At 31.5% G+C, this 27406-nt stretch overlaps 14 protein-coding genes and 1 pseudogene across 15 annotated transcripts; 5 read left to right on the top strand and 10 right to left on the bottom strand.

The window, feature by feature from the left end:
* Positions 1 to 95: 95 nt before the first annotated feature.
* Positions 96 to 2084, top strand: TVAGG3_0999130 (spectrin binding; the record flags this gene model as incomplete). The annotated part of the gene is made up of 1 exon (XM_001582367.1): positions 96 to 2084. One exon carries the CDS (start codon positions 96 to 98, stop codon positions 2082 to 2084), a length of 1989 nt encoding a protein of 662 aa, XP_001582417.1.
* A 384-nt stretch (positions 2085 to 2468) lies between these two features.
* On the bottom strand, positions 2469 to 2844 carry TVAGG3_0999120 (uncharacterized protein; the record flags this gene model as incomplete). The annotated part of the gene is made up of 1 exon (XM_051254284.1): positions 2609 to 2818. One exon carries the CDS (start codon positions 2816 to 2818, stop codon positions 2609 to 2611), a length of 210 nt encoding a protein of 69 aa, XP_051079858.1.
* Positions 2845 to 3770: 926 nt separating this feature from the next.
* TVAGG3_0999110 (RecQ-mediated genome instability protein 1 family) lies at positions 3771 to 5027 on the bottom strand (the record flags this gene model as incomplete). The annotated part of the gene is made up of 1 exon (XM_001582366.1): positions 3771 to 5027. The coding sequence occupies one exon, from the start codon at positions 5025 to 5027 to the stop codon at positions 3771 to 3773; it is 1257 nt and encodes a 418-aa protein (XP_001582416.1).
* Positions 5028 to 5044: 17 nt separating this feature from the next.
* On the bottom strand, positions 5045 to 5645 carry TVAGG3_0999100 (structural constituent of ribosome; the record flags this gene model as incomplete). Its single annotated transcript, XM_001582365.2, has 1 exon — positions 5129 to 5632. The coding sequence occupies one exon, from the start codon at positions 5630 to 5632 to the stop codon at positions 5129 to 5131; it is 504 nt and encodes a 167-aa protein (XP_001582415.1).
* Positions 5646 to 5958: 313 nt separating this feature from the next.
* Positions 5959 to 6706, top strand: TVAGG3_0999090 (uncharacterized protein; the record flags this gene model as incomplete). The annotated part of the gene is made up of 1 exon (XM_001582364.2): positions 5959 to 6657. One exon carries the CDS (start codon positions 5959 to 5961, stop codon positions 6655 to 6657), a length of 699 nt encoding a protein of 232 aa, XP_001582414.1.
* Positions 6707 to 6978: 272 nt separating this feature from the next.
* Positions 6979 to 9071, top strand: TVAGG3_0999080 (STKc CK1 domain-containing protein; the record flags this gene model as incomplete). Its single annotated transcript, XM_001582363.1, has 1 exon — positions 7183 to 8247. One exon carries the CDS (start codon positions 7183 to 7185, stop codon positions 8245 to 8247), a length of 1065 nt encoding a protein of 354 aa, XP_001582413.1.
* Positions 9072 to 9147: 76 nt separating this feature from the next.
* TVAGG3_0999070 (uncharacterized protein) lies at positions 9148 to 9975 on the bottom strand (the record flags this gene model as incomplete). Its single annotated transcript, XM_001582362.1, has 1 exon — positions 9179 to 9946. The coding sequence occupies one exon, from the start codon at positions 9944 to 9946 to the stop codon at positions 9179 to 9181; it is 768 nt and encodes a 255-aa protein (XP_001582412.1).
* A 226-nt stretch (positions 9976 to 10201) lies between these two features.
* On the bottom strand, positions 10202 to 11119 carry TVAGG3_0999060 (quinoprotein alcohol dehydrogenase-like family; the record flags this gene model as incomplete). The annotated part of the gene is made up of 1 exon (XM_001582361.1): positions 10202 to 11119. The coding sequence occupies one exon, from the start codon at positions 11117 to 11119 to the stop codon at positions 10202 to 10204; it is 918 nt and encodes a 305-aa protein (XP_001582411.1).
* Positions 11120 to 11221: 102 nt separating this feature from the next.
* TVAGG3_0999050 (ubiquitinyl hydrolase protein) lies at positions 11222 to 13159 on the bottom strand (the record flags this gene model as incomplete). Its single annotated transcript, XM_001582360.1, has 1 exon — positions 11222 to 13159. The coding sequence occupies one exon, from the start codon at positions 13157 to 13159 to the stop codon at positions 11222 to 11224; it is 1938 nt and encodes a 645-aa protein (XP_001582410.1).
* A 116-nt stretch (positions 13160 to 13275) lies between these two features.
* TVAGG3_0999040 (Chain X 40s Ribosomal Protein S23) lies at positions 13276 to 13769 on the bottom strand (the record flags this gene model as incomplete). Its single annotated transcript, XM_001582359.2, has 1 exon — positions 13335 to 13769. The coding sequence occupies one exon, from the start codon at positions 13767 to 13769 to the stop codon at positions 13335 to 13337; it is 435 nt and encodes a 144-aa protein (XP_001582409.1).
* A 315-nt stretch (positions 13770 to 14084) lies between these two features.
* TVAGG3_0999030 (uncharacterized protein) lies at positions 14085 to 15440 on the bottom strand (the record flags this gene model as incomplete). The annotated part of the gene is made up of 1 exon (XM_001582358.1): positions 14120 to 15277. The coding sequence occupies one exon, from the start codon at positions 15275 to 15277 to the stop codon at positions 14120 to 14122; it is 1158 nt and encodes a 385-aa protein (XP_001582408.1).
* A 767-nt stretch (positions 15441 to 16207) lies between these two features.
* On the bottom strand, positions 16208 to 19848 carry TVAGG3_0999020 (DNA polymerase alpha catalytic subunit family; the record flags this gene model as incomplete). The annotated part of the gene is made up of 1 exon (XM_001582357.2): positions 16222 to 19848. One exon carries the CDS (start codon positions 19846 to 19848, stop codon positions 16222 to 16224), a length of 3627 nt encoding a protein of 1208 aa, XP_001582407.1.
* A 240-nt stretch (positions 19849 to 20088) lies between these two features.
* TVAGG3_0999010 (chromosome segregation) lies at positions 20089 to 20629 on the top strand (the record flags this gene model as incomplete). The annotated part of the gene is made up of 1 exon (XM_001582356.1): positions 20116 to 20592. One exon carries the CDS (start codon positions 20116 to 20118, stop codon positions 20590 to 20592), a length of 477 nt encoding a protein of 158 aa, XP_001582406.1.
* A 259-nt stretch (positions 20630 to 20888) lies between these two features.
* On the bottom strand, positions 20889 to 21392 carry TVAGG3_0999000 (uncharacterized protein; the record flags this gene model as incomplete). Its single annotated transcript, XM_001582355.1, has 1 exon — positions 20889 to 21392. One exon carries the CDS (start codon positions 21390 to 21392, stop codon positions 20889 to 20891), a length of 504 nt encoding a protein of 167 aa, XP_001582405.1.
* Positions 21393 to 21898: 506 nt separating this feature from the next.
* Positions 21899 to 26408, top strand: TVAGG3_0998990 (annotated as a pseudogene). The gene has a single exon. A coding segment is annotated over exon 1 (4510 nt).
* The last annotated feature ends 998 nt before the right edge of the window (positions 26409 to 27406 follow it).

Here is a 27406-nt window from a genome sequence, read left to right as displayed (position 1 = left end):
AAATTAAAAAACAAAATTCAGAGGTCACAATGTTGATAGCAGAAAAAAATTGAAAGCGCACAATTTACAATTCTTAAGAAGACGATAAATCATTAATGGAATTGATTCAAGATTATTGCGAGCTTCAGCTAAGAATAGATTCACTTGATAAAGATAATATAGTTGAAGCCTTCAAATGGATTCGCAATTCCTCAATTTATCGAAAAAATGATGGACCTGCTCAAATTATTTCAATTCTTCTCCAAAACACATATATTCGACCTAAAAATATTGGATCATTTGTAATTTTGGCTGAATTAATTCTTAAGCCTTTCCCTGTTGACGAAATAATTAAAATATTAGTTCGAAATTTTAAAAACAATTCTCCTCCTTTCAGCGGAAGAACAACTCAAAATGTTATATTCTTTATTAACACTATAGATCTCCTTAACATTCCAAAAGAAAATGTTATTGATCAGTTAATTCCTTTATTCACGAACGAACTCTTTGAAAGAGATGATAATTTCAATTTGTTTATATATCTTGGCCCAGACCTAGAGAAATATAAACCAGAATTATTTGAATCCATTAAGAAACAATATGATGAATCTCTTCCAAAATGGATATCAAATTTCAATCGAATTAGAGCAAATGATTGGGCTTTATTGAAACAATATCGTGAAGATTTTGGTGTAAAAGATGGTATTAATTATGCAGTTAGAAATGATGATCTTAGTGCAATTAGAATAGGTCTTATTACTCCAACATTCAGCCTGGATCAGACGATTATTTTCAATGTTTATGAGCCAACTGTTCAGATTAACAAATCACCAAGTATTTTTGATTACGCTTTGTTCTGCGGTTCACTTAATATTGTTCAATATTACCTAGTTAATTGTCTTCCTAAAGATCCTATGGTCACCAAAGAGCCAATACATGCTCAATATGCAATTGCAGGAGGAAATGTTCAATGCATCTCACTCCTTCAACAATATAATTTTACTTTTGAAGGCTGTTTGCATATTGCCGCAATGTTCCATCAAAAAGATTTATTTTATTGGCTCGTTGAGAATGATTATGCAGATTTCGAGCAGGTCTTTCCAAACTTTGGTTCTGTTTTGCATGCAGCAATTAAGTTTGGAAACTTTGATGCATCAAAGATTTGTGTGGAAACTCAAAAAGGAGCTTCATTGCAAGATAATAAGGGAAGAACACCACTTCATGTTGCTGTTCTTTCCGGATTATTGCCATATGTTGAAATGATTTTATCTATGGATGGTGTTGATGTTAATGCAGTTGATCTTGATGGAATGACACCCCTAATGCTTGCAGTTGAATACAATTATATTGGAATAATTAAAAGATTGCTTGAAATCAATAATATAGAAGCGGATTGTGTCGATTCAATTGGACTAACTGCTCTTGGTCATGCAGCTTGTAATGGACATGTAGAAATTTTGAAATTACTTTTGGAAAGAAATGATATTGATGTTAATAGAATAGATGAAGAAGAAATGACTCCAATTTTGAGTGCATATGAAAGTGGTGAATACGAATGTTGCTTATTACTTGCAAAAGATGAAAGAGTTGACTTAACAATACGTAACGAGGAAGGACAAACAATTGCTCATTTAGCTGCAGGAAGTAATAATTTACCATTGTTTGAAGCTTGCTTAGAGAGATGTGATATTGATGACGCTGACGAAGAAGGAACGAGAGTAATTCATTATGCTGCAACATCTCAGAATGTAGAGTTTATTAACGCATGCATTAATCATGGAGCTGATTATAATGAACCGGATTTAAGTGGGTCTACACCTTTGCATATTGCAGCAAAAAGTGGATCACTTCCGGTTGTTAAATTACTTTGTGAGAAAGAAGATGTTGATGTAAATGCAATTGATGAAGGCGGATTCACACCATTGCATTGTGCAGTTTTTGCAATGAATTCAGAAGAGATTGTTAGGGCATTGTTTGAAAGTGGCAGATTGGAGCCTAATATTACAGCGATAGAATTACAAGCAACACCACTTATGATTTCAGCTAAAAGATATGATATGGATACTATAAAAGTCTTCCTTGAACATGATGGAATAGATGTTTAAGGCGCAATTAATTATCTTAATCATGATAAGAACCAAAAATTGGCAAGTCCTATCAAAAAATTGTTGATTAAATATAATGAAGAGCAAAAAATGCTCGCTGAAGATGTTTCAACTTCAGAAGAAGAAACAGAAAGCGAGAATGAACCATAAATTCAATATTGTTTCAGATATATGTTTAATAATAAAAGTATTTTTGTTAAATAATCAAATATTTGTTTCACAACATACTTAATTTAACTTAAACTGCTAAATTTCATTAGAAAATCATAGCTATTATATAAAACTTTATTCATATTAAGTAATTATCAAATTTAAGGAGCTTATTTAATGGAAAAATTCAATATGTATGATATGGCTATTGATGTCGATTAAGTATGAACAAAGTCTGAAAAACTAAGAATATTTTATTCTATAAAACAAGATAATATTGAAAATATAGCATAATTTTCTGTCCTTTCTTTTAAAGTCAAGAATTAGATTCAAGTGGAAGGTTAGTGCTTGAAATGTAGGTATATTTATCATTTTTATAAAGCATTCATCTGCATTGGTTGAGAGCTTGTCTCTTTCTGCTTGTTTTGATGAATGAAGTAGCTAACGATAAATGCGACGATAAGAGTGACAACAATTCCAAGGATTATTCCATCAATGATAAAAATTTCTTTATCGCTTATTTGATTTGTTGATGATTGGGCTGTTGATGTTGAATTTTCAGCAGCGATACGGCTACTGATCATCAATAAAGAAAACAGGAAAAGAAACATTTTAAAAAGTGACGGCCAATTGTGAACTTTACATTTGATAAGATTTTCTGTCGACAAATTTCTGTTAAAGAAGAGTTTAAGGTTTACTGAACGCTCTTGATGAGTATCGTATTCTAGTCTGCCAACTTATTCAAAATGCGAAATTCTCACTAATTATGCAGCATTTTCAATCTCGAAATTGTTTTATTCGTGACTCAAGTTTAGCTATTAGTTGATACGTGAGTGAGGCATCTTTTTGTTAACTGAGAGTTAAGATATTGAGTAGAAAAAAAGTTTTTTGCTTTGTTATATTGGCCAAAGTATTTGTTTTTTTAAATAGGTATGAGTAAAATCATAATTATTCCTTGATATAAGCTATCTCTATATGCATTTTCCTTTGGTCAGTTGAAATTTAGTATTTGATTTTTAAGAAATATTAATTTATCAAGTATCATATATGGAGGACCTTTTATGTCTTTTGTATTGATTATATGCCCGATTACAGTTCATATTTATTGGATATTTTTTTGAAATAATCATTCAAAATATTGAGTTAGAGTTTTAAAATAGAAAAATGATAACATCACAACAACGCAGTTCTATTCTCCTGCTTCCATTTTCGCTTTTTACAAATATAGCAATATTTTTCATTATAACAATTATAATTTTTGATATTACAATTTCAAAATTTTTATACTTAGCTCGAATTTTCCAAAAATTAAATACGATGTTTATTGTTTATTTTTAGTGTAGTTTCAATGTATTCACCTAGTTGATAAAGAACTTGACGAAATAAATTATATTTTCAGATATAAGCAGATTTTCAATGCAAAAACTGAAGTTTATTGGCATAAATCTATATACATATAATCATGCTAGATATTTATTAAAAGAGTGTGAATATAAATCACATATTTAGATTACAAGACAAAAAAACAACAATAAATCAAAACAAAGATTCTATATAATCATATAATTCGTAATGTAAGCCATTAACAACCTCTCCTTGATCTACAATCAACAATGGAGGAGAAAGATACAATAAATTTTGAGCACACATGTCTCTTTTCTCTTCAATCATAGAATCATCCATGGCCATATATTCCTGAGGTGAATTAACTTCCAATAACCTCAGTAAAGTAATGTTACTCACATTTACGCTCATTCTTGTTCCTTCGTTCTCAATTACAGCTTTTGTATTAAGTTTGTTATTGCTAATAAAGATATGCTGCATCGAAACAACCTTTGCGTTAACTAAATAAGCGTTTCCTGCTTGCATTTCGGCTTTTTGAAGCTCATCTATGGAAAATATCTTCGTCTGGTTCACATACTTTGGTGTGTAATTTGGTTGGGATACGTATACTTCGTGTTCTTCGGCTTTTTCTATTGGTTTGGGATTTGGTTTTGTAGGTGATGGATTTTGGGAATCGCTGAGGTCGAAATCTATATCTTCATCATCAGAAGATAATTCAAATCCGCTTTTAGGTGATTTTTCGATTGCGGAATTTGGTTGTAAAATTTTCTTTTGAATTGGAGAAGATTGAGGCTGTGGAGGTGGATCATCTGATAATTCTTCAATTGGATCCGGATCTGGAGGTGGAGAAGATTGTGGAGGAAGTACAGATTCTCGAGATGGAATATTTGAAGGAGGAGGTTGCCGATTTGGCGCTGTATTTGGTTGCGGTTGTCTGTTGTTTTGGGCTGCTGACGTATTTTGTCCTGTTGTATAAATGTATTTTCGTTTATCGATTAATTCTTTGCAAATTCCTCCTATTATATCAAAATTCTGACTTGTTAAGAACAGAACTCCATATCTCATCTGAGTACCGCTCTTTATTCTGATTTTTGTTCCTGGTTGAGTGAAAGTATTTAATTGATTTGTGTTAAATTTCTCTTTTTCGATTCCAATGAATTGATATTCTCCACTTCTAAGTAGAAGTTTCAATGTTCCTTGTGGATTTTGTCGAAATTCGATTCTTTCAGCGGAAGGAAGAGAAATATCTACAACTTCCTCAACTTGGACAACACAATCTTGGGAAATAGTAACTTTCGGATTCTTAAACTGTGTGAATTCGTTATTTGTTTCGACGGAATTCTCTAAATTAGATTGTAAAAACAAGATTTTTATTTGTTCATATGTAGCAACTCCATTTGCGATTAATTCTTGCAGCCAAGAAGCCTTAAGATTAATTCCTTCTCTCATGAATCTTGTCCGAATCTCATTTTCAGTAGACATTAATACGAGAAAGGAAGTAATGTCACTTTTTTGAAAAAAATGAAACTTTATTTCATAATAACACCATTTTACTGCTGAGAAACTTCGAAAACTGTGACGAGGCCAGTTAAGCGGTTGTAAGCAGCAGCAAAGCCATTAAGGCGTTCCTCAACACGTGTAGCATCGTGCTTATCGAGGATAACCCTTGTTGTTTGCTTGCCATTGACATCGTAGTGGATGCGCTTGCCAACAATAGCTGTTGGGAAGACAAGGTCGTCGAGGAGAGCATCGTTAACGGAGCGGAGTGTACGGCCATAGTTGCGGATAGCCTTGAAGCGGCGGCCGTGCTCTGGTGTCTTTGGAAAAGCACGGTGCTTGCCAACAATGCAGATCTGAGCGTTGAGCTTCTTCTCAAGGTCTGGGAGGAAGGAGGCCTGAGCAGCCTGGAAAGCCTTGATCTGCTTGTATGGAACAGTAAGAACAAGAACAGCTGCGCCGTCAGCCTTAACTTCCTTGACGGATTCGATCTTAAGATCCTTAAGTTCTGGCTTGCCAGCAGCGATTTCGTTGAATGCGGCGTTGATTGCCTCCATTGCGTAAAGGCCGACCAAAACCGCTTCAACGTCACTTTTATGATCACTTATTTATCGATGTGATGCACCGATAGAAATATTTCATAATCGTACTATTGATTATGATTAAATATTTAATCACAACTAAAACCATATTTGATACTTTTCAAACTACAATTACAAAATCATGAAGATTTATCCTAAATTTTTATTTTTTGAGCTAAATATCATAAACACACCACAATAATAAAATCCAAGCAGGAAATGTATTAATATTTTGCTCTTCAGTGCAAAAGCGGTTGACTCATTGATGATTATGAGATTTAATAAACACCCAAAATTTACTTATGTCGCGTGGTAGAGGGGCAGAAAGATATAGCCGCCCAGAAAATATTAATTCGTTAAATAGAGAACAACCATTACTGCAAAAGCAATCCGAACAACTCTCATTACTAAAAGATAAGTATTCTTCTCTTCGTGAAAAGTATCATAATGATAAAAGAGCTGCTCAAGTTGAAATAATCAATCTTCAGAAGAAGATCAACTCAGTACAAAGGAGATCTCAACAACTTAAAGATCAAATTAATGAATTAAATGGCTCGTATCAAAACATGGCCAGAGAAGAGATGGCAGGAAAGGTTATTGAAGATATATGGGCCGTGCTGAGCGAATTTAGAGATCAAATTCGTGAGAGAGATTTTACAAATCAAGTTGATAATTTATCAACAATTGGAGCACTTCCTCCCACACCAACAATTCTTCAAGAATCACCACAAACTCCAATTGTGGAGCCATCGTCTGAATATGTCGAAAAGAAAACTCCAAAAAGATCAAGAAGGTCATCTGCAGTCGATACACCAGTTGATTCCATTGCATCAAGGAGAACAAGAAGAGGAAAGGAAGTTTATTACAAAGAACCTACCCTTAAAGAAGCTTTGTCTCCAAATTCTCCATATGCTTTCTCTCTTGGGGAAGAAAGATCCACACCAAGCCTTCCAAGTGGGTATTCACGCGATACTCCAAGCAAGAGAAAGTTCAAATACTAAGTTGTCGTATTTTTATTAAATTTAATCTAAAAGTTTTATCATATTCTCAGGTATTCATTAATAGTCATCCGGATATTTATTTGGATATATAAATTATCTTAATAAAAAGACAAATATAATTTTCGAATGTGTTCTTAGTTAAATAGAAGAATTCTAACATTCTTCAGAGTAATCACGAGATTTTCGCCGTCTTATAGTTTGAGTTTTTTTAATATATTCGAATTATATAAGGGAAAATTTTTTTCTGAAAAAGCCATTATTCGCTCAGCTTCTAGTAAAAGCATATGCATTCTATTAAAATGACTAAAACAAACATTGTAATAGATTTTGTGAATTTTCTTAATCAATATTGAAATATCATTCAGGTTCTATCCAATGAAAGGATGGGAGATTATGCTTTTGTTAATGTATCTCCTAAATGAACCATGAAACTCGATAAATGATCAGATGGAGCAGCAGTTTTGATATGCCAAATAAAATTTATTATTTGTCAGTTTACATTTTGTCCCGCAGTTTATAAATTCTATGAATAAGCCGCACAATATCCTATTTAACAGATTTCGGCTTATTCGCAGAATCGGTCAGGGAAGTTTTGGTCAGATCTTTGCATGTGAAGATTTAGAACAGAATATTCATGCAGCTTTGAAGATTGAACATGCAAAAACATCAGCGCCTCAACTTCCTTACGAAGCAAAGCTTTACAAAGTATTTGCTGGATGCATTAATATACCTAATTCGATATTTTACGGAACAGAGAAATTCGAAAACGTACTCGTTATGGATTTATGCGGCAAATCTCTTGAAGATTTACTAAAATTATACAAAAAATTTTCATTAAAAACAGTACTTATGTTAGCCACTCAAATGATTTCAGCAATTGAATTCATTCATAAAAAAGATTATATTCATCGAGACGTTAAACCAGACAATTTCGTTATGGGGCGTGGAAAATCATCCTCCACCGTTATAGTAATTGATTTCGGCTTATCAAAACGCTATAGAGATTCTAATACACTCCAACATGTTGCATACTCCGAAAATAAATCTCTTACAGGTACTGCACGTTATGCTTCTGTTGCAGTTCTAAATGGTGCAGAACCTTCTCGTAGAGATGACATGGAAAGTCTCGGATATGTTTGGATTTATTTATTAACCGGCACTTTACCATGGATGGGACTTGGTGCTGCAGCAGAACGTGACGCAAAATACGAGCAAATCAGGAAAAAGAAAGAAACTACATCAATCGAGACTCTTTGTAAGGGTTTACCGATTGAATTTATCGAATACTTTGAGATTGTCAGAGCAATGAAGTTTGAAGAAGAACCAAAGTATACTGCACTAAGGGATTTGTTTAGAAGACTTTTTGTTCGCCAAGGATTCGCTTGGGATTATAAATACGATTGGACCGATACTTATAATAATATGAAAGCCAGATCAAAGACACCAGAGTCATCACCAAGAATTCCAAAAGAACAACATACAGATTTGCAAATTCCAGTGAAACCAGTCGTTCAATTATACACAAATTATTTCACAACGACACAAGCTATCCAGAAAAAGAAGAAGCGTTCCACAACACCAAGAAAATAGAGTTTCCAAATGATATTATGAATAAATGTTTGTATTTAGGTTATTGTAAACAATACCATGAATTAATCAAATTTTTAAAGCTTCACAAGATTATAAAATTTCAAAACAATGCTAATAAATGGAATTTTGTTGGCATAATGTTTTGATAAAAAAATTGTCTTCAAATTGTGCGTTTTATCATTCATTTGCTTTTTTATAATAATCATTATACAAAATGGATCTTGAATTCTGGAGTGAAACATGCATTTGTTGTTTCATCAGGAGATAAAATAATCAAAAAAGTGACATTACATGCCGCGTGATTCTCAAACTGGGAAGCAGACACAGGCAAATCAGAAACCAAAGGCTTCAGGCGGCATAAAAGATCAAATTGTACAACTCAAGAACAGCATTCAGCAATCTATCTCGGAATTTAGAAAAATACAAAAGCGAAACAAATACATTTACATAGTTGTATTTATCGTTGCCATTTTGATGGTAATTTACAGATTATTCGTTGGAGATTTTCAAACCATTAATAGAATTTTCTCTTAATTGTATGATTAAAATCACTTTGTTACCTGTTATTAAATTGCATTACTCTTTATTAAATTCTTGATTTGTTTACATTTTTAATATTTTGGCCCTAGTTAAAAAGTAAACGACCAATATATTACAGAATTTTGTAGTAGTATTGATCATTTACACATTGTTTGAAAAATTGTACTCAAAATAATAATATATAACTTATAATCATCTACTAAATTGATGGATATTTCAGCCAATTTTTCAAATAACATAATTATGAGATAAACTAGCAAGAAACCATCATTAATCATCTCATAGCGAATATGGATGCACCATCAATATAAGTTTGAAACATAAAAATAAATAAAATTGAAATATTCTATAAATTTACTTCACAATTATATATTAAACAAAATAAATATTCTTAAGGAATGATAGCATCATTAACTCTCTTTTCAAGTGCCGCGAAATCAAATGGTTGCTTATTTTCCAATTTTGGTGAAAGTTGCTTATTCAAAAAATCAGCATACTCAGGATTCAGGATTGGCTCAAAATTAAATATTGTATATAGTAGGGCGTTGGCTGCAAAATGTGCTCCGGTTGGCCATGGACCTTCTTGTGTAATTAAAAGTAAGCATAAATTATGTACACATTTAGTTCTCATTTCATCAAATTTAGTTTTGAGGGCTTGGTAGTTCGGATTTTTTTTCAATGATAATTTAACTTGCTCTAGCCAATAATTTAAAAATGAAAATGGGTGGTCTGTAATAAATTCCCATTTGTTCGCTGTAAGCATTGAAAATTCGCACTGTAAAACGTTTGAATGAACAACTTGAAAATGGCGTTCGTTGTTTTTCTTAACATACAATTTTAATGAGTCAACTGAGTTTCCAAATACATTTTTTCTATCGCCAGAGAATTCAGCTGCAATTGGTGCAAATTTTTGAATAACATTTGTAATTTGTTCATCTCTTCCCTCTGATTTAATCGTAACAAACATTGATGTAATGCAAAGAGTAATAAGATCGTATTCTGTTAGGCTTCCACCGTTAAAGAAATAATTATATAAAAAATTATAAGTACCTGTAGCAATAGGAGAAAGCGGAAAGTTCATTTGTTTTGTTACATTAAGTATTAAGTTCCAGCTTTCAACCTTTGCTGTTTGATCCCATGTAACACTCTTCTGAGTCATTTTTGTCACTTTTCTTAATCATCAATGCATGCTATTCTATATTCAACACTTATCTATGATTGATACGAGCAAATGTAAAACATTATGACTCCAATTTACGCTTACTCCTTTATCAAAATGTCGAAATAATATCTAATATTAAATTTATTTTGAAAATATGTTTAAGATATTAAAATACGTTAACACTATCTTTAAAATATCCCGTATGTTATTAATATTTATTATTATGCAGTGTTTACTAATAACAATAATATTTTATTTATCTTGAATGACATATGCTTCCTTGTATAGGGCAGCATGAGCTACATTTTCTGCATCAACCTTGAAACCACGACCATCCTGAGAAATCGAGTATAAGCAGTTAGAATAAATATCAAATGTAGCGTATATTGGCTTATGAATCAAATCAAACTTTGTTACAAACTCATCTGTGGCCTTTTTGTTAAAATCAACAACAGTTATAAAATTCTTTGATGTCGTGATAATAATTGTTGTTTCTGTTGCATTAAATGTAAGCGAATTAATGCTTTGATCAGTTAAATAAACATATGCAGTTGCGATTTCTTCAAATTTTGGAAAAGAATAAACTCTCAATAAATTAACATTTTCTCCTAGAATTGCAATCAATCTACCTGATTGGCTGAACTGAACATAGTTTATTTCGGCTTTAAACACATGAATATTGTTTAGGGGACTTCCTGTTAAATAATTGGCAATTGTCAAAACGCCTTTTGTGACATCTGCATATGCGATATATTCTATTGATGAGTCCTTTGGACAGTCAAAAAGTTTATCATGTGAAAAGTCAATATCAAAAGACTGAATTTGTTCAAAGTCAAAAATACGATATACAATTAACTTTCTGCTTGTGCATACAATAAAGTGATTTGCCTTGACTACAATGTTAAGAACTGAATCTGGTGTTTCAAGAGTTTGAATTATAGATGATGTGCTTGTATCATAGAAATTCACAAACTTTTTCTTATCATCTTTTGGAATGCATACTAATATATTAGAATTAGGGATTACTGCAATTTTTTTATATCCGTCAATAGTATAAGCGGCAAGACTCTTTCCATTAGTATAGTTTATAATCTTTACATCATGGTCAGTGAGAATATGAACTCGCATGTTATCCACAAAAACTGCGGAGAGGATGCTTGTTTTTGTCATTAAAAAAATAACCTGAATTTATGATAAGTTTTATGCACATCCGTTATTTTCAATGAAATATTATTTAATATTTGATCATTCTAGTATTACAAACAAACAATTTTATTCGATAACAGAAGTAACTATAAAGTATCCATTAGGATGTGTACAGACAACTTTTTTAGGATTATCAAAGTTGTTTACCGTTATACTATCGCTTTTATATGAAAGTGAAATTGAATCAGAATTTGTAAGTGATTCAATATCAGAAATTAAGTCTTGTAAATTATTAGGTATATTCATTATAAAGTGGGTTTTGCCAAAAACAATTAATGAGACTGTACTCTTGGAACCGTCAAGAATTAAAATTTCATTTTCCGGATTAAGGAAAAGATAAGGGTTAATTGGATTAACTAATCTGTAAATATGATTATGTTGCTTTGGAATGGCAAATAAACCTACTTTGGATGATTGAAGCTCATCCCTGGCTGAAGCACAAATATCATCAAAATCAGGAAAAGCAGTTGACTCAACGGATATCTCAGCTTTCTTTTTGGTTGGATTAGTATCGTTATAAATCTGGATTTTGACTGTTTGCTTCGAATTCCCTGAGATTTTTCGATCGGAAAAACAAACTCGTAAATCTGATTGTTCAAACATTGTCAATGACTTAAGAGTATGTGAATCTGATCGTGGTAACAAAAATTTGTGAATTCTGAAATAAGATTCTAATTTGGTCGCAATTCCAAATTTTTCTTTGACAATACGTTTTCCATAATGAATGGCATCTGATATTTTTTGAGATTCAAAGAAATCGAGAGTAAATTGCAAAGAACCAAATTCATATGTAACTTTTACAATATTTTTGTTTGGAAACCTATCAAACGATCTATAATCATTCTTTTGGAATATTACATATAATGGTGAGTTGTAATATCCAAAATCTTTTGGAAGAGTGGGTTCAAGATATTTTGTTTTGTATCCGTACAAAACAGTTAAGGTAGGATCAGTGGAAATAAGTTCTAAATGAGTATTGGCATCATCTATTGAATCAAAAGTGATTTCATCTGGTAATCCAAATTCCATCGTTTTTTGGTCAAAGAATTGAGTAATTATTTTAATTGGATGAACTATTTCATTTGATTTTTCTATATCATCTGGAATAGTAAACGCGCACAACTGTCTTTTTGGAGTTTTCTCGACATTTTCAGTAACAAAGTAAGAAGGAGTTTCCTCAACAGCTAAATCACGTATTGTCGTAATGTCTTTCATGTCTGTGACAAATGCTAAAAGATAAGCTGGCGATTCAGGAGACTTTGAAGTTTCTAAAACTTTTTTTTCTGAAATTGGAGAGATATGAGTATCACTAGCCATAACCCAACCTTCACTATCTTTCAGACAAACTCTATAATGCCCTCCTTGTCCGGATCCTATATGTTGTATCACTGCAAATAATTGATACTTTGGATTTTTCCATCCAGAAAGATCTAATTCGAGCGGAATTTCCATAGGATCGCTTTGTTTATGCATTACCTTTGTTGCCATATCATATTGCATTCTCTGTATTAGAATAAAGAAAAATTTTGGTAATCTTGCAAAAGATTGAGAATCATCGAGAGTGATTTTAAATGCATCTTCTACTGAAATACCAGATAAAACAGGAATTGTGTAAAATAAGACTGAATCAAAATTTGAATGTGTTGTATATTCAATTTTGCATGTCATTATATCACGAATTTCATTTTCTGCATCTTTAGGTATTGATTCGATTAAATCATTTAGTAAAGTAGACATGAATTCTGTAACATCTTGTTGTTTTGTTTTATCTATATTGTAATGATTAACAATAGGTGTTGGATCTAGCTTTGTCTTGGGATTTCCAAATGAATGATAAAGATTTAGCATAATTTTGAGAATATCTTTGTCGTTATATTTTTCAGAATACTTCTGAAGCAAGTTAATAAACACCTTATGCCTCAACAAAACCTGAAGAGTACTCGATATATAGCAGGTATTTGCTAAATTTGTAATACCACCTGCCAATTGAATATCTTCTTCCATGAAAACAAAACAGAAAAATGATTTTTAGAAAATGTTCGTAAACACGTAAGTAAAGAGAGAGTTATTGTGAAATATATTTCATTATAAAAATTGAATTTTTTTGGATATTTTTTTTTTTTTGATTTGTGATTTGTTATAAATATTATCTGTTTATTGAAAATAGTTGTATATCAATTTAGCTGCGCGGCTTTTCCTTCTTTCCGAGCCAGAGGGCGAGGAGAGAGAAACCAGCGACCTTGATGACTTTGAAACGGCATCCTGGAAGGTCACCGACAGAACGGCCAGAGCGGCCCATACCAGCGATAAGAACACGATCGTTATCATCGATGAGACGGAGAGAGCCATCGCGTGGAACGAAAGCTGTAACAACCTTGGAGTTCTTCTTGAGCTGAACACGGACAGCCTTACGAATAGCAGAGTTTGGCTGCTTAGCTTCGACGGCGACCTTGCCGACGACAATGCCAGATGCCATTGATGTACCTTCGAGTGGTGTCTTGTAGATTGATGTGCCGAGAGAACGACGATAAGCGTTAGAAGCCCAAAGGTTGGACTTGTGTGCAAGACGAAGCTTGCGAGCAGCAAGACGGCCGCATGCCTTGGATTTACCCATTCGCTAAAAGGCCATTACGATTAAAACGGTTATCAGGAGCCATGCTAAATCCATCTCCAATTCCACCACAACTAGATCACAATTTAAATATAATTTATTTTTATAAGCATATTGTTCCATTTTTAGCTTTTTTCAAAATTGACAATTTGATATCTTCGAATTTGTATTGTTTATTTCGTAACAACCTTATCAGTTCTAACCAAATTGTAAAAATCTATCTTGAAAATGCGCTCATTCCATATCTAATTAAATCAATATTTGAAATGAAACACATTTAGCTCTAAAAAATGTTTGTGAACTTGATAGACTAAAAACATATACTTTATATCATACAAAAATACAATGAGATATTAATTATTTGCTGGAGGTGGTTCAAGAATCTGGAAAAAGTCATTTAAATGACTCCAAACAACGCCTAATATGATAATAAAACTATCATAGGTATAAGTACCCTTCTTAGAAGGTATAAACTCAGGAGGCTGCTTCTTAAACGATTCAGAAACCTGAAGATATCTTTTATATAGTTGTGGCTGAAGATTACCTTGTTTCGAATTCATTAACTCCTTGAGTTGCTTCAGTTTAGTGTCTTCTCTCTTTTCAAACAGATATGAACATAAATCGGAAATTATTAGCGAATTCACAACTTTTGAAGGGTATTGGCTATTCGGAAAATGCTTAGTAGCTGACATATATAGTAAGTGTAATATCATGGCCGATCTTTCTGTAAAAGGATTCGTTTCATAACCAAGAACAAATTGATCTTGAATTTTTTCTGCTTTTGCGAGGGAAACTTTGAAAGCATTGTATACTTCATCTACTAGAAGGAATTGCCTTGTAATCATGAAACAAAATTCGTTTTCTTCAAATTCTTGGGGTTCTACATCAAATGGAGCAAAGTAATTGTCGAATAACTTATCAAATAGTTTATCAAGTAATGGATCAGCTGCTCTTACGTAGTTTTCGAGTAAATCTTGATTCCAAATATTTTTCGGGAATTTAGAAACTAATTCGAAGAATCTGACATTGAAAAGTATTTTGTTATACAATGGATATGTAAGGAAGATTGGAGGAATGAGATATTTGTTCAATTGACACATTTTAAAGTATTGAAGTATTTCATCAGATGAATTTTTCTTTGTTAGTTCTATTAATCGTTTTTCTTCGCATTTGATTGAAAAAACCCGCTCTTCACCATTATTAACGAGAATTAAAAATCTACCTTCGAAATAGAACTCTGTTGATGATGGAATTATCTCTAATTCTTCATGTATATGATCAAATAATGCGATAAATGGTGGAGAATAGATAAAAACCAATCGAGTGCCATCAGGTGAACCTCTAGGCTTAACAAAGGAGAAGAAAACGCGACAATTTTCGTCAACTTGATGTCTTAAACGCCAGAACTTACTTGATTTACTATCTTTGTATTGATGTGGAACAAATGCCACGTCTTCTTCATCAATGTATTTATTTTCTTGCGTGATAAAGGACTGTGTTTTGTCTGGCATGCTAATGTTATTATTGATCGAGTTTTGGAAATATATTTCTAGACTTTCTCGCTTAGATTTCTCAAAATGAAAAAAGAAATCCTCTTGGAAAATATTGTCATGTATGACCTATGGAATAATTTTTAAAATTTAGTGATCAAGAATTTTAAATTGAAAGTTATCGTCTGGCATATTCAATTTTTGAATTTCACTCTTCAAAACATATTTTACAACTCATTACATCATCAATATTTTTACTCATTCTGGCATTAGAATACCAGGAAAAGGTTTAATTTTGGAAACAAGGAACATTTTCATGACATTCTGCAACAATATACTTGATATTGAGAGAATATGCAGTTTCTTTGATAAAACCAACAATACCCATCCTTGTGGAGATGTTTCAAGCACTCCTTTGAAATAATATTTAGTTTATTTCACATCGAGCTTAAATAGCATTGTACTGTCAATCATTTACGATAGACACATGTGAGCTGAGACTAGTGATATAGTCAGTGGCTTGAATTTTTTTTACATTAATTTTGCCTATTTGCAATGCCTTAGATTTTATTGTCTTATATTAAGAACAGCAACTAAAACTTCTTGAAAAAACATATTTATCAAGCAAATAGCCTCTGGTATATTACCGCTCATAAGCAAATGCCATTATCAAACCTAAGCTGATTCCACAGACATAGAATTTACGTACTTATCCATTGATATAGTCCTTATGATGATCCAATCTCAGAATGTTCATACCATTACAGTGACTAACTACAAGGCCGTTACATATCCAAGGGATAACCATAACTCTTCTCATAAAGCTGTCCACTTCATCAGCTATTAGTTGTTTCAAGCAGATACCAAGTGGCAAAAGATTTCTTGACCAAGCTATTGCAACTAATTCATCATACTAAAAAAAATTGATAAATATTTTAAAAAAACAATCAACAAAAAATTAATTTTTACTGAGATAAAAACGAACAAACATCCGATTGCGAGCTGGAGTAGATTGGATAAGCTCCAGTGTCGCTTATTATTGATCTCGATCTCTTTTCAAGATCAATATTGTGGAAAGAAGCGAGTTTCCTTATATGTTTTGTCATTGCTTCGGAGATGAAACTTTCTTTTTCGCTCGAAAACAATCGAATCAAATCCATGAACATAGAAACAGAAGAATTTTCACTTGATCTCAAAGTCATTGCTCCTTTACAAACACCGCTTTCGTTACAAGGATCAGTATGTTCTTGAGAACCTTGCAACAAAACTTGGAAAGAATTTGCTTTACAAAGATATTCATTACAAACTAAATGACAACTCATCTTTGAATGAATGTAATTTCTTGTAGACTGAATCAACTGATTTACAGCCCACTTCTCATTCTGTTTCGTCGAACAAAGAGGACACAAAATATTTCCATTCTCATCAAAATCTTTGAAAATAAACCGTTTTGTACAAAAGTGACATTGACAGGAAATTTCGTGATCGTTTTCTAAAATTTGATAATATTTCTGTGCAACGACACTTTTTATATCATCAAAAGGTGACAAAACGATAGAAGCCGTTTCTAAAATCTTAGATCTATAAAAAGGAATGTCAACGAAACTAGAATCAGCAACTTCGCTTGTTAACTTGAGGAATGATTTGCCATCATTCGTTCCTGATCGACAAAAAGTGCCAGAAATAACTGATTCCAAAATTGGCAAACGGTTTTTGTTTCGTAAATCATTTACAAACGAAGAAATTTGATCATCGTTTGTTTCATTCAAATCAATATTGATTGACAAGTCTTGGATGTTTAAATGTTTGATTGTGTCTTTCCTTAATTTATCAAGAAATGATGTGATGTCAATTGTCACTTTTTCACCAGCACTTTTTGCATTTTCTGATGACAAAATTGTTTGAATTATTTTATCATATAATTGGCATTGAAAACGACACCAATCCATTCGATATCTTATTTGGTTGTCAAATCTATTTGTTCTCAATTTTTCATCACCATCAATTGAAATAAAATTCCTGTTAACAACAATCGCTTTCTTCAATAAACTGTCTAATTCAATCTTAACTCTCCTGTGACTGTCATTAAACCGTTTACAAAATTGAGAGAAAAACGATAATGCTTCTTCTCTGTCACTTTTATCACTTTGAATTAACAATCTATTTTTATCGCACCAAACAATTTGTCCTTCTCCCAAAACATTTATAAGATTATTAATTGTTTTGAGGCTTTTTTCTCTTACAGCGTCTCTGAGTTTATTTATATCATATCTCCTCGATCCTTTGATGAAGAAAAGTTCAAACATCGATCCTAAACTCTTTAAAGCTTCAATGAAACATTTGTTTTGTATCAGTTCTTCATCAGAACTCGATTTCGTTGGTTTTTCAATAAGTTTTTGAATGGAGTTTTCGTATTCAGAGAAAACTTTTGGTAAATATCCTTTTCCTTGTCTATTCCCTGAAATATTCGTAAGACACAAATTGTTTTCTCTTATGACATTCAAAAAGAAATCATTAAATTCAAAAAGTGCCAAATAACAGTCAAATATTCCATTACTAAATTTGACACAATCTGACAAAAAATCGCCAGAATTCAAATGAGAAATTGACATTGACAATCTTCTGTCAGGAATCATGTAGTAAGTTCTGTCAAATGTCAAATTCAACTGTTGTTCAATTATTTCAACGAAATCTCCAATACAAACATTCTGTAGACTGCAACCACTTATTCTGGAAATAGAAATACACAAAACAATTAAGTTTCTTGACATAATCAAGTTCTGTATCAATTGTGTTTCTTTTCTTGACAAACCAATGATGTTATTCAATGGATGCTGCTTGTTTAATTGTTGATAAAGTGAATTCAAATCAAGTAATGGTAAATTTACTCTCAGTTCACTTCTGACAAGCTCTGAAAAAGTGGATGACTTCACTTGTAAAACATTTTTGTAAAATGACTTGAGATCCAATAAAATTCTGCCAGCGGTTATGCCAACAACCGTTTTTATACTTTCAACTCTTCTTATTCTTCCAAGAGAATACAAAGAAGGCAAATTTTGGCCTCTTGACATCAAAAGTGACAAATCTTTTTCAATCAAATCGTAACTGACCAAAAAATCAATGTCATATCGTTCTAACCGTTCAAAAAAGTGATTTAACAAATCTTCTTCCGTATCGCAATAAATGATAGAAGTTTTCAGGTTTGAATTATTTTTTGCATTCTTAATTGTATTCAAACAAAATGTTTGTACATTATGACCACCGTTTAAACCTCTGTATTGTTCAAATTTTTCTATATTCCATTGATAGAAAATTCTTGCGCTTATCATATATATACTTTCAGAAACATTTGATGTCGAATACAAAGAAAAAACACAAATATTCATTGACGGTTTGTACGATAATTCATCATTCAACGAAATATCATCATAAGAATCACAAACGAACAAAGGAGTTGTTGTGTGATTTGTATATGATTGGGAACATCGAATATTCAGCCATCTCTGTCCTTTTATCTTCTTCTTCAAAAAGAAATTTTCTGACAAAGTGGCAGAAACCCCATAAACATCAGAATAAAATTTGCCAGATGATTTAATTTCTGACAGTTTGTAATTGGCAGAAATTGTCACTTCCAACCATTCCTTTTGTGTTGAATCTTCTATTGTCATTCTCTTGATTCTCTCCATCTTGACGAAATCGTCTTTGAACATTTCTTTAACTGTTGCCTCTAAATATGGCATTTTGTCAGGATCAGTTGGCAAAAAGTACAAAGATCTGACAGGATGGTTTACAAGTACACAAATTGTTCCATATTGGATTTGGTCGGCCCTGTATTTTCCGAAAATGAACAATCTGTTTCCTTCTTCGTACAAATTCATGAAATAAATTGGAAGAGAGTCTGCGCGCGAGAATTCCATAGGTTGTGTCTCTTTTGTAAATGGTTCAGATGATTCTGATGAAGGGATATCAAATACGGAACTTAATTTCTGTCCGTAGTATTGAGAATCTGGTGGCCTTTCAACGTTTTTAGTAACTTTCTTTGGAGATGGCGATATTGCTTGAGTTTGAAGGAAAATATCTGATCCGAAAGTTTCTTTGTGAGGTTTGAGAGAATTTTCTTTGACATTGTGTTCATTCATGATTAGTGTTAACTCGGAACGTGGTGGTTGCTTGACTTGTGTCTTCTTTTGTGTGCTAGAAGAATCATGAGTGATTTCGAACCTTTCTGGGATTTGAGTTGATTCGACAATCTGTAATTTAGGGCCTTCTTTCTTTTTCGGTTTTTGCTTCTTTGTTTCTTTCGGTTTCTTTGGTTGGATTTCTTCGACATCTGAAGAATCTGATACCATAATGATTTCTTTCTTTTGTTGAGGGGTTGTAAATGGTTTATTTCTGCGTCCTAAGTCAGATGATGTAACAATTTTGAACATTTTTTTCTCTTCCTCTTCAGAATTCGATAAATTTTCAGACGTTGTGTCGTCATCTGATGAAGAAGATGTATCACTAAGATCTCCACCGCGAAGGAGTTCGGTTATCTGCTTTTTCTTTACCTCAGGATCATCCTGACGTGTTCTTCGTGGGGATCTTCTCATTTTTTTAAAAAATTTATTAAAAAGTGACAAAGGGAAGTTCACTTTTATCATCTGAAGTCACTTTCTGATATGGATGGAGCAGCACTATGATTGCACAGATCAAAGGCCGCATAGCATCCCAGCAAGTAGATCATCGGCGGTGAACCCCAGTAATGGTCCAGAAGATTTTGAAAGTGTCAAAATTCGTACTTTACAAATTGTCGGATTGTAAAGTGTTTTTGTGTCAAATTTCTCACTGACCTAAATTAGAACGATAACAAAAAATCAATGGCAGCAAATCCAAATCCAGTTGTATATGGTAGTGCAAAATACGTACGCTCGACAGAAGACGACCTAGATTCTCCAGAAAGAGAGGCAATTGATTCCTTAGAATTATATAATTATATTCGCCTAATTAAAGATCCAGAACATCCATTTTCACTTGAACAGCTGCATATAGTTTCTCCTGATGATATTAAAGTCGATGACAAAGAAGGAAGAGTAAATTTAGTATTTACACCAACAGTTCCTAATTGTTCACTTCCAGCAGTACTCGGATTGTGCATACGAGAGAGGCTTTTACAGGTATTACCACAGAGATTTCATTCAAAAATTTTCATTACAGTTGCGAGAGGCAAGCACATACAAGAAGACTCGATAAACAGGCAATTACGTGACAAGGAACGCTGCCTTGCTGCTTTAGAACGCCGAAATATCAGAACCATGATCGATAATTGTATTGCATGTGATGATGAAGAGGAATAAAGAATAGAGTTATAAATTAGTAAACTAAGCAATGCTTAATTAATTACTTTTTTTTCAAAACTTTCAATCATTCGTATTCAGAATACGATTGCCGAACTTTGACCGAAAAGAGTGTTATATGTACTCTTGTTAGTCGGCATGTATCATTCTGGCAGACATTGCCACTTGCCCATTTTGGGTACATAATGTTATGCTCAAATCATTTAAAATTATGTACCTCTAAAGCATGTGAATATATACAAAGCTGCGAAATAAATAGAATTAAGATAATATTTAGGATTATAAAAAGAATCAGTTTATGATAATAATTGTGTTAGGTAGATATTCAAGTTCATAATATAGGAACATAACTGAGGACAAGATAAAGCCGGATTATGCACTTTGATCCATAAATCAACATAATATACTAAATACTGGACACCATCAATAATTGGCCCAGGAACGTGAGTTCCATATCCGCGATCTGATGCACCTATGCTATACCACCATCCATATTCAGTACCTGTATAATCTAGGCAGTTCTTTACATCAGATCTTGCTAAACCTTGAAATTCATCCCAATTATCACCTCTAACTTTTTGATAGCCATTTGGATAGTTAGACAGAAGCGATGAGTTTTGCTTCCATATTTGATATGAATTTATTTGCCTATATTCTAGCAATAAGGTGATATGATTATACGACTGTAGTATAGATTCATAGTTAAATATAGAAACGATACTATACTTTGTATCAGATTCTATGCAATTACATCGGTTCGCATCGGCAAAGAAGTTATTATTTGCTGAATAATGATGCATCAATAAGATCCAGTTTGATCCGTACGCTGACTTAGTCTTATGAGATCCTACCCAACGTATTCCATCATTAGAATAGTCAACAGTATTATTTTTATATGTAATTTACTTAAAATAAAATCAGATTTCTATGAATGAAAGTGAACAATTTCATTATCTTATAATCCTATTAACTCTTTTAGTACCTAAAACATATTATTAAACTGCCTTTCCCCAAATTCAAAACGAAATAATCTAAAGTTTATAAAGATAATTAAATAAAATCAAATGATTCGTTTTAGCTAGTTATTTTATCACCTTTTCGCACATAAAATTTTGAGACTTAAAATTGAGAGAGATCACGTTTAAAAATTATGACTACACCTCATCGAACACCGAAGAGGTGGGAAATTAGCCCGGAGGGAACACCCGTAACACCTTCTCCGGGTGGAAATATCTCACCTTTTGTGGAAGTTGGTGAATACAACCAAAATGTTCAAGATTTGCAAGAAGAAAATTTTTCCTTAAAAATGAAGATTAATGCGCTTCAACAACAACTAGCAACTGTACAAGAACAATATAGGACGGTTACCACACGAATTGAAGAGACAACTTACCAATATCAATCTAATGATTCGAGCCAAGATCAAAATAGTACTGATCCGAAGACAAAAGGCGGTTCAAGCAGTGATTTTGGCAGTGTGGCTGAATGGATGGAAAAATTAGAAAGAGCTACAAAAGAAAATGATGATTTGAAGAGAGAAAAAGAGACTTATCAAGAACTAGCAGTCACATTACAAAACCAGCTCGATACTCAAGTTAGCAACTTCGAATTTCAAATTGAAAAGCTTCAGAGAGAGAAAGATGACTTATCTCGTCTAAATGTACAACTACAAGAGAAGATTAAACTTCTTAGTACATCATACACTGATTTGTCTGCTAAATTTGACAAGCAAAATGAAGATCACGAAATAGAGATCGCAAAACTCATTGATAGACAAAATGAAAGGCTAAAAGAGATTGAAGAATCCCATAAATCGAACATTCAACAAATACAAACCAATAAGGATGGCCTTACAAACCAAATTCAACAAGAATTTACAAAGACAAAGGAAGATCTTGACAAGTCACGTAAAGAATACAAGCAATTAGAAGAATTACAGAGAAAGGCACAAGAAGAAAACACGAAAACCATATCTTTACTCAATATCCAAATAAATCAACTCCAAAACCAGCTTGAAAAGGCTTATTCAGGTAAGCAAGCTGATGATGTTGCAGTAAAGAAGAATATTGCTGACTTGGAACGTTCAAATGCTGAGAAAGATGTCGTAATTCAGAGTTTGTCAACAAAAGTTGGCAGATTTGAAGAAAAAGTATCAAATCTTGAGGCCAAAATCTCTGAATATGAGAAAACGATCAAACAATTGAACAATTCCAAGGAAGATCTCCAGAAACAGATAAATAATTTTTCAAATAAGATTGACATTGAAAGGGCAGAGAAGCAAATATACATAGAGAACAATAATGACCTTAAAGAACAAATTCAGAACGACGAAATCAAGTTCCAGAAGGAAAGAAAAGAATTCCAACAAGAATTAGAGAATTTGAGGATAAAATTCGTCCAGTTATCCAATAATACAGAAAAAGACAACTTAATACAACATCTCCAGGAAGAAATCAATGCTCTTCGTCAGAAATTGTCAGAATATTCTAAAATTGTCGAAAATTCCAAGTCAACTCCAGGAAAAGAATCATACGAATCGACAATTACTAATCTCAGGACACAAATCAACATGTTGAAGCTAGAAAACCAAGAAATTAAGAAGGATATTGAAAATTATGACACAATGGAGAAACAAAATGAAGAAATGAAGAAGCAAATGGATGATTTAAGGTCACAACTCAAAGAAAACAAGGATTACCAGTCACAATTAGAGAATATGAAACTGATTCAAGAAGAAAACGACGATTTGAAGGAAAGAATAGGTGACATGAGCAATTTGTCCGACCAAATTTTGGAATTAAAGAAGAAATTAAATGATTCTGAAAATGAGAAGGAAATTCTGAGAAAACAAATAGACAATCTATGTAAAGATGATGAGGAAGAAGATGTTCCTACGTTCTCCAAAGTTATATCCGATTTGAAAGTTGAAAATCAGATATTAAAGAAGAAAATTTCGGATTCTGAGCAAATTTCTAAGGAAAACGAAGACCTCAAGAAGCAAATCAACGAATACATTGACATAGAAAACGAAAATGATGAACTTAAAGACGAAATTTCAACTTTACAAAATAATATTCAAAAAATTACGGAAAGAAATGAAGAAATTGAGAAACAAAATGATGATTTAAAGAAGAACAATGATGATCTACATGTTAAAATCCATAATTTAGAGCAAAAAGTTGATAATTTGACAAATCTAAATAATGAATTAACAATTAATCAAATGAAGTATGAAGACATCAAAGAGGAGAATGATTTGCTTAAGAACAAATCAGCATCACCTGTTTCTGCCACTCCAAGAACACAACAAAACAAAATACAACAGTTACAAATGAGAAATGACGAATTAAAGACAGAAATTGAAATTTTGCATCAAACAATTGATAAACTAACTTCTGCACGGATTAAAGATAATGATTCAAAGACAGTTGACAATGAAATAGACTTGTTGAAGAAAGAGAATGAGAGATTAAATGCAATGCTAGATGATTCATCAATGCAAATAATTATGTTGCAACAAGAAATTGATGAAAATAAATCTAATTCTTTGAAACAAGAGAATGAGAAGTTACAAGAACAAATTGAAGAATTACAAAAGCATTCTCCATCTCCAAAGAAACTACAACAAGAAAACAATTCATTGAAACAAGAGAATGAAAAGTTACAAGAAGAAATCGAAGAATTACAAAATACAGTTGATAAACTACAAAATGAAAATAATTTACAATCTCTTCAAGAAGAAAATGATAAATTACAAGATGAAATTGAAGAATTACAATCAACTGTTGAGAAATTACAACAAGAAAATGAAGAACTCAAAAACAACAAACCAATTTATTCTCCATCTCCAAAGAAACTTCAAAATGAAAATAATTCATTGAAACAAGAGAATGAAAAGTTACAAGAACAAATCGAAGAATTACAAAATACAATTGATAAACTCCAAAATAGTAATAAATCTCCAAATAAATTACAACAAGAAAACAATTCTTTGAAACAAGAAATTGAAAATCTTAAAGAAGAAATTGAACAAAATAACAAATCTAAATCATATTCTCCAAACAAACTCCAAAATGAAAATGAATCTCTTAAACAAGAGAATGAAAAGTTACAAAAAAATTGAAGAATTACAAAATACAGTTGAGAAATTACAACAAGAGAATGATTTACTTAAAAATAATAAATCAGTTTCTCCTTCTCCAAAGAAGTTACAACAAGAGAATGATTTACTTAAAAATAATAAATCAGTTTCTCCTTCTCCAAAGAAACTTCAAAATGAAAATAATTCATTGAAACAAGAGAATGAAAAGTTACAAGAAGAAATCGAAGAATTACAAAATACAATTGATAAACTCCAAAATAGTAATAAATCTCCAAAGAAATTACAACAAGAAAACAAATCAATGTTGAATTCTCCAAATAAATTACAGAATGAATATGAAACATTGCAAGAAGAGAATGAAAAGTTACAAGATGAAATTGAAGAATTACAATCAACTGTTGAGAAATTACAACAAGAAAATGATTTACTTAAAAATAGTAAATCTAAATCAGTCTCTCCATCTCCAAAGAGGTTACAACAAGAAAATAATTCTCTTAAACAAGAAAACGAAAAACTCCAGGAAGAAATTAATCAATTACAAAATACAATTGAGAAACTACAAAATAACAAATCTAAATTATATTCTCCATCTCCAAAGAAACTCCAAAATGAAAATGAATCTCTTAAACAAGAGAATGAAAAACTACAGGAACAAATTGAAAAATTACAACAAGAAAATGATAGTAAACCAAAGTATTCTCCATCTCCAAGGAAATTGCAACAAGAAAATAATTCTTTGAAACAAGAGAATGAAAAACTCCAAGAAGAAATTGATCAATTACAAAATACTATAGAGAAACTCCAGCAAGAAAACAACAAATCCAAATCACTATTAAATACTCCAAACAAATTACAAAATGAATATGAAACATTGCAAGAAGAAAATGATAAATTACAAGATGAAATTGAAGAATTACAATCAACTGTTGAGAAATTACAACAAGAAAATGAAGAACTCAAAAACAACAAACCAATTTATTCTCCATCTCCAAAGAAACTTCAAAATGAAAATAATTCATTGAAACAAGAGAATGAAAAGTTACAAGAAGAAATCGAAGAATTACAAAATACAATTGATAAACTCCAAAATAGTAATAAATCTCCAAATAAATTACAACAAGAAAACAATTCTTTGAAACAAGAAATTGAAAATCTTAAAGAAGAAATTGAACAAAATAACAAATCTAAATCATATTCTCCAAACAAACTCCAAAATGAAAATGAATCTCTTAAACAAGAGAATGAAAAGTTACAAGAAGAAATCGAAGAATTACAAAATACAGTTGAGAAATTACAACAAGAGAATGATTTACTTAAAAATAATAAATCAGTTTCTCCTTCTCCAAAGAAACTTCAAAATGAAAATAATTCATTGAAACAAGAGAATGAAAAGTTACAAGAAGAAATCGAAGAATTACAAAATACAATTGATAAACTCCAAAATAGTAATAAATCTCCAAAGAAATTACAACAAGAAAACAAATCAATGTTGAATTCTCCAAATAAATTACAGAATGAATATGAAACATTGCAAGAAGAGAATGAAAAGTTACAAGATGAAATTGAAGAATTACAATCAACTGTTGAGAAATTACAACAAGAAAATGATTTACTTAAAAATAGTAAATCTAAATCAGTCTCTCCATCTCCAAAGAGGTTACAACAAGAAAATGATTTCTTAAACAAGAAAACGAAAACTCCAGGAAGAAATTAATCAATTACAAAATACAATTGAGAAACTACAAAATAACAAATCTAAATTATATTCTCCATCTCCAAAGAAACTCCAAAATGAAAATGAATCTCTTAAACAAGAGAATGAAAAACTACAGGAACAAATTGAAAAATTACAACAAGAAAATGATAGTAAACCAAAGTATTCTCCATCTCCAAGGAAATTGCAACAAGAAAATAATTCTTTGAAACAAGAGAATGAAAAACTCCAAGAAGAAATTGATCAATTACAAAATACTATAGAGAAACTCCAGCAAGAAAACAACAAATCCAAATCACTATTAAATACTCCAAACAAATTACAAAATGAATATGAAACATTGCAAGAAGAAAATGATAAATTACAAGATAAAATTGAAGAATTACAGTCAACAATAGAAAAGTTACAACAAGAAAATGAAGAACTCAAAAACAACAAACCAATTTATTCTCCATCTCCAAAGAAACTTCAAAATGAAAATAATTCATTGAAACAAGAGAATGAAAAGTTACAAGAAGAAATCGAAGAATTACAAAATACAATTGATAAACTCCAAATTGAAAATAAATCTCCAAATAAATTACAACAAGAAAACAATTCTTTGAAACAAGAAATTGAAAATCTTAAAGAAGAAATTGAACAAAATAACAAATCTAAATCATATTCTCCAAAGAAACTACAACAAGAAAACAATTCTTTGAAACAAGAAAATGAAAAGTTACAAGAAGAAATTGATGAATTACAAAATACAGTTGATAAACTACAAAATGAAAATAATTTACAATCTCTTCAAGAAGAAAATGATAAATTACAAGATGAAATTGAAGAATTACAATCAACTGTTGAGAAATTACAACAAGAAAATGAAGAACTCAAAACAACAAACCAATTTATTCTCCATCTCCAAAGAAACTTCAAAATGAAAATAATTCATTGAAACAAGAGAATGAAAAGTTACAAGAAGAAATCGAAGAATTACAAAATACAATTGATAAACT

The sequence above is a fragment of the Trichomonas vaginalis genome, chromosome I (genome assembly GCF_026262505.1).
Source record: "Trichomonas vaginalis G3 chromosome I, whole genome shotgun sequence".
Lineage (NCBI taxonomy): Eukaryota > Parabasalia > Trichomonadida > Trichomonadidae > Trichomonas > Trichomonas vaginalis.
Note: the sequence above shows the minus strand (reverse complement) of the source record. Positions and strands in the feature narration are given on the sequence as shown.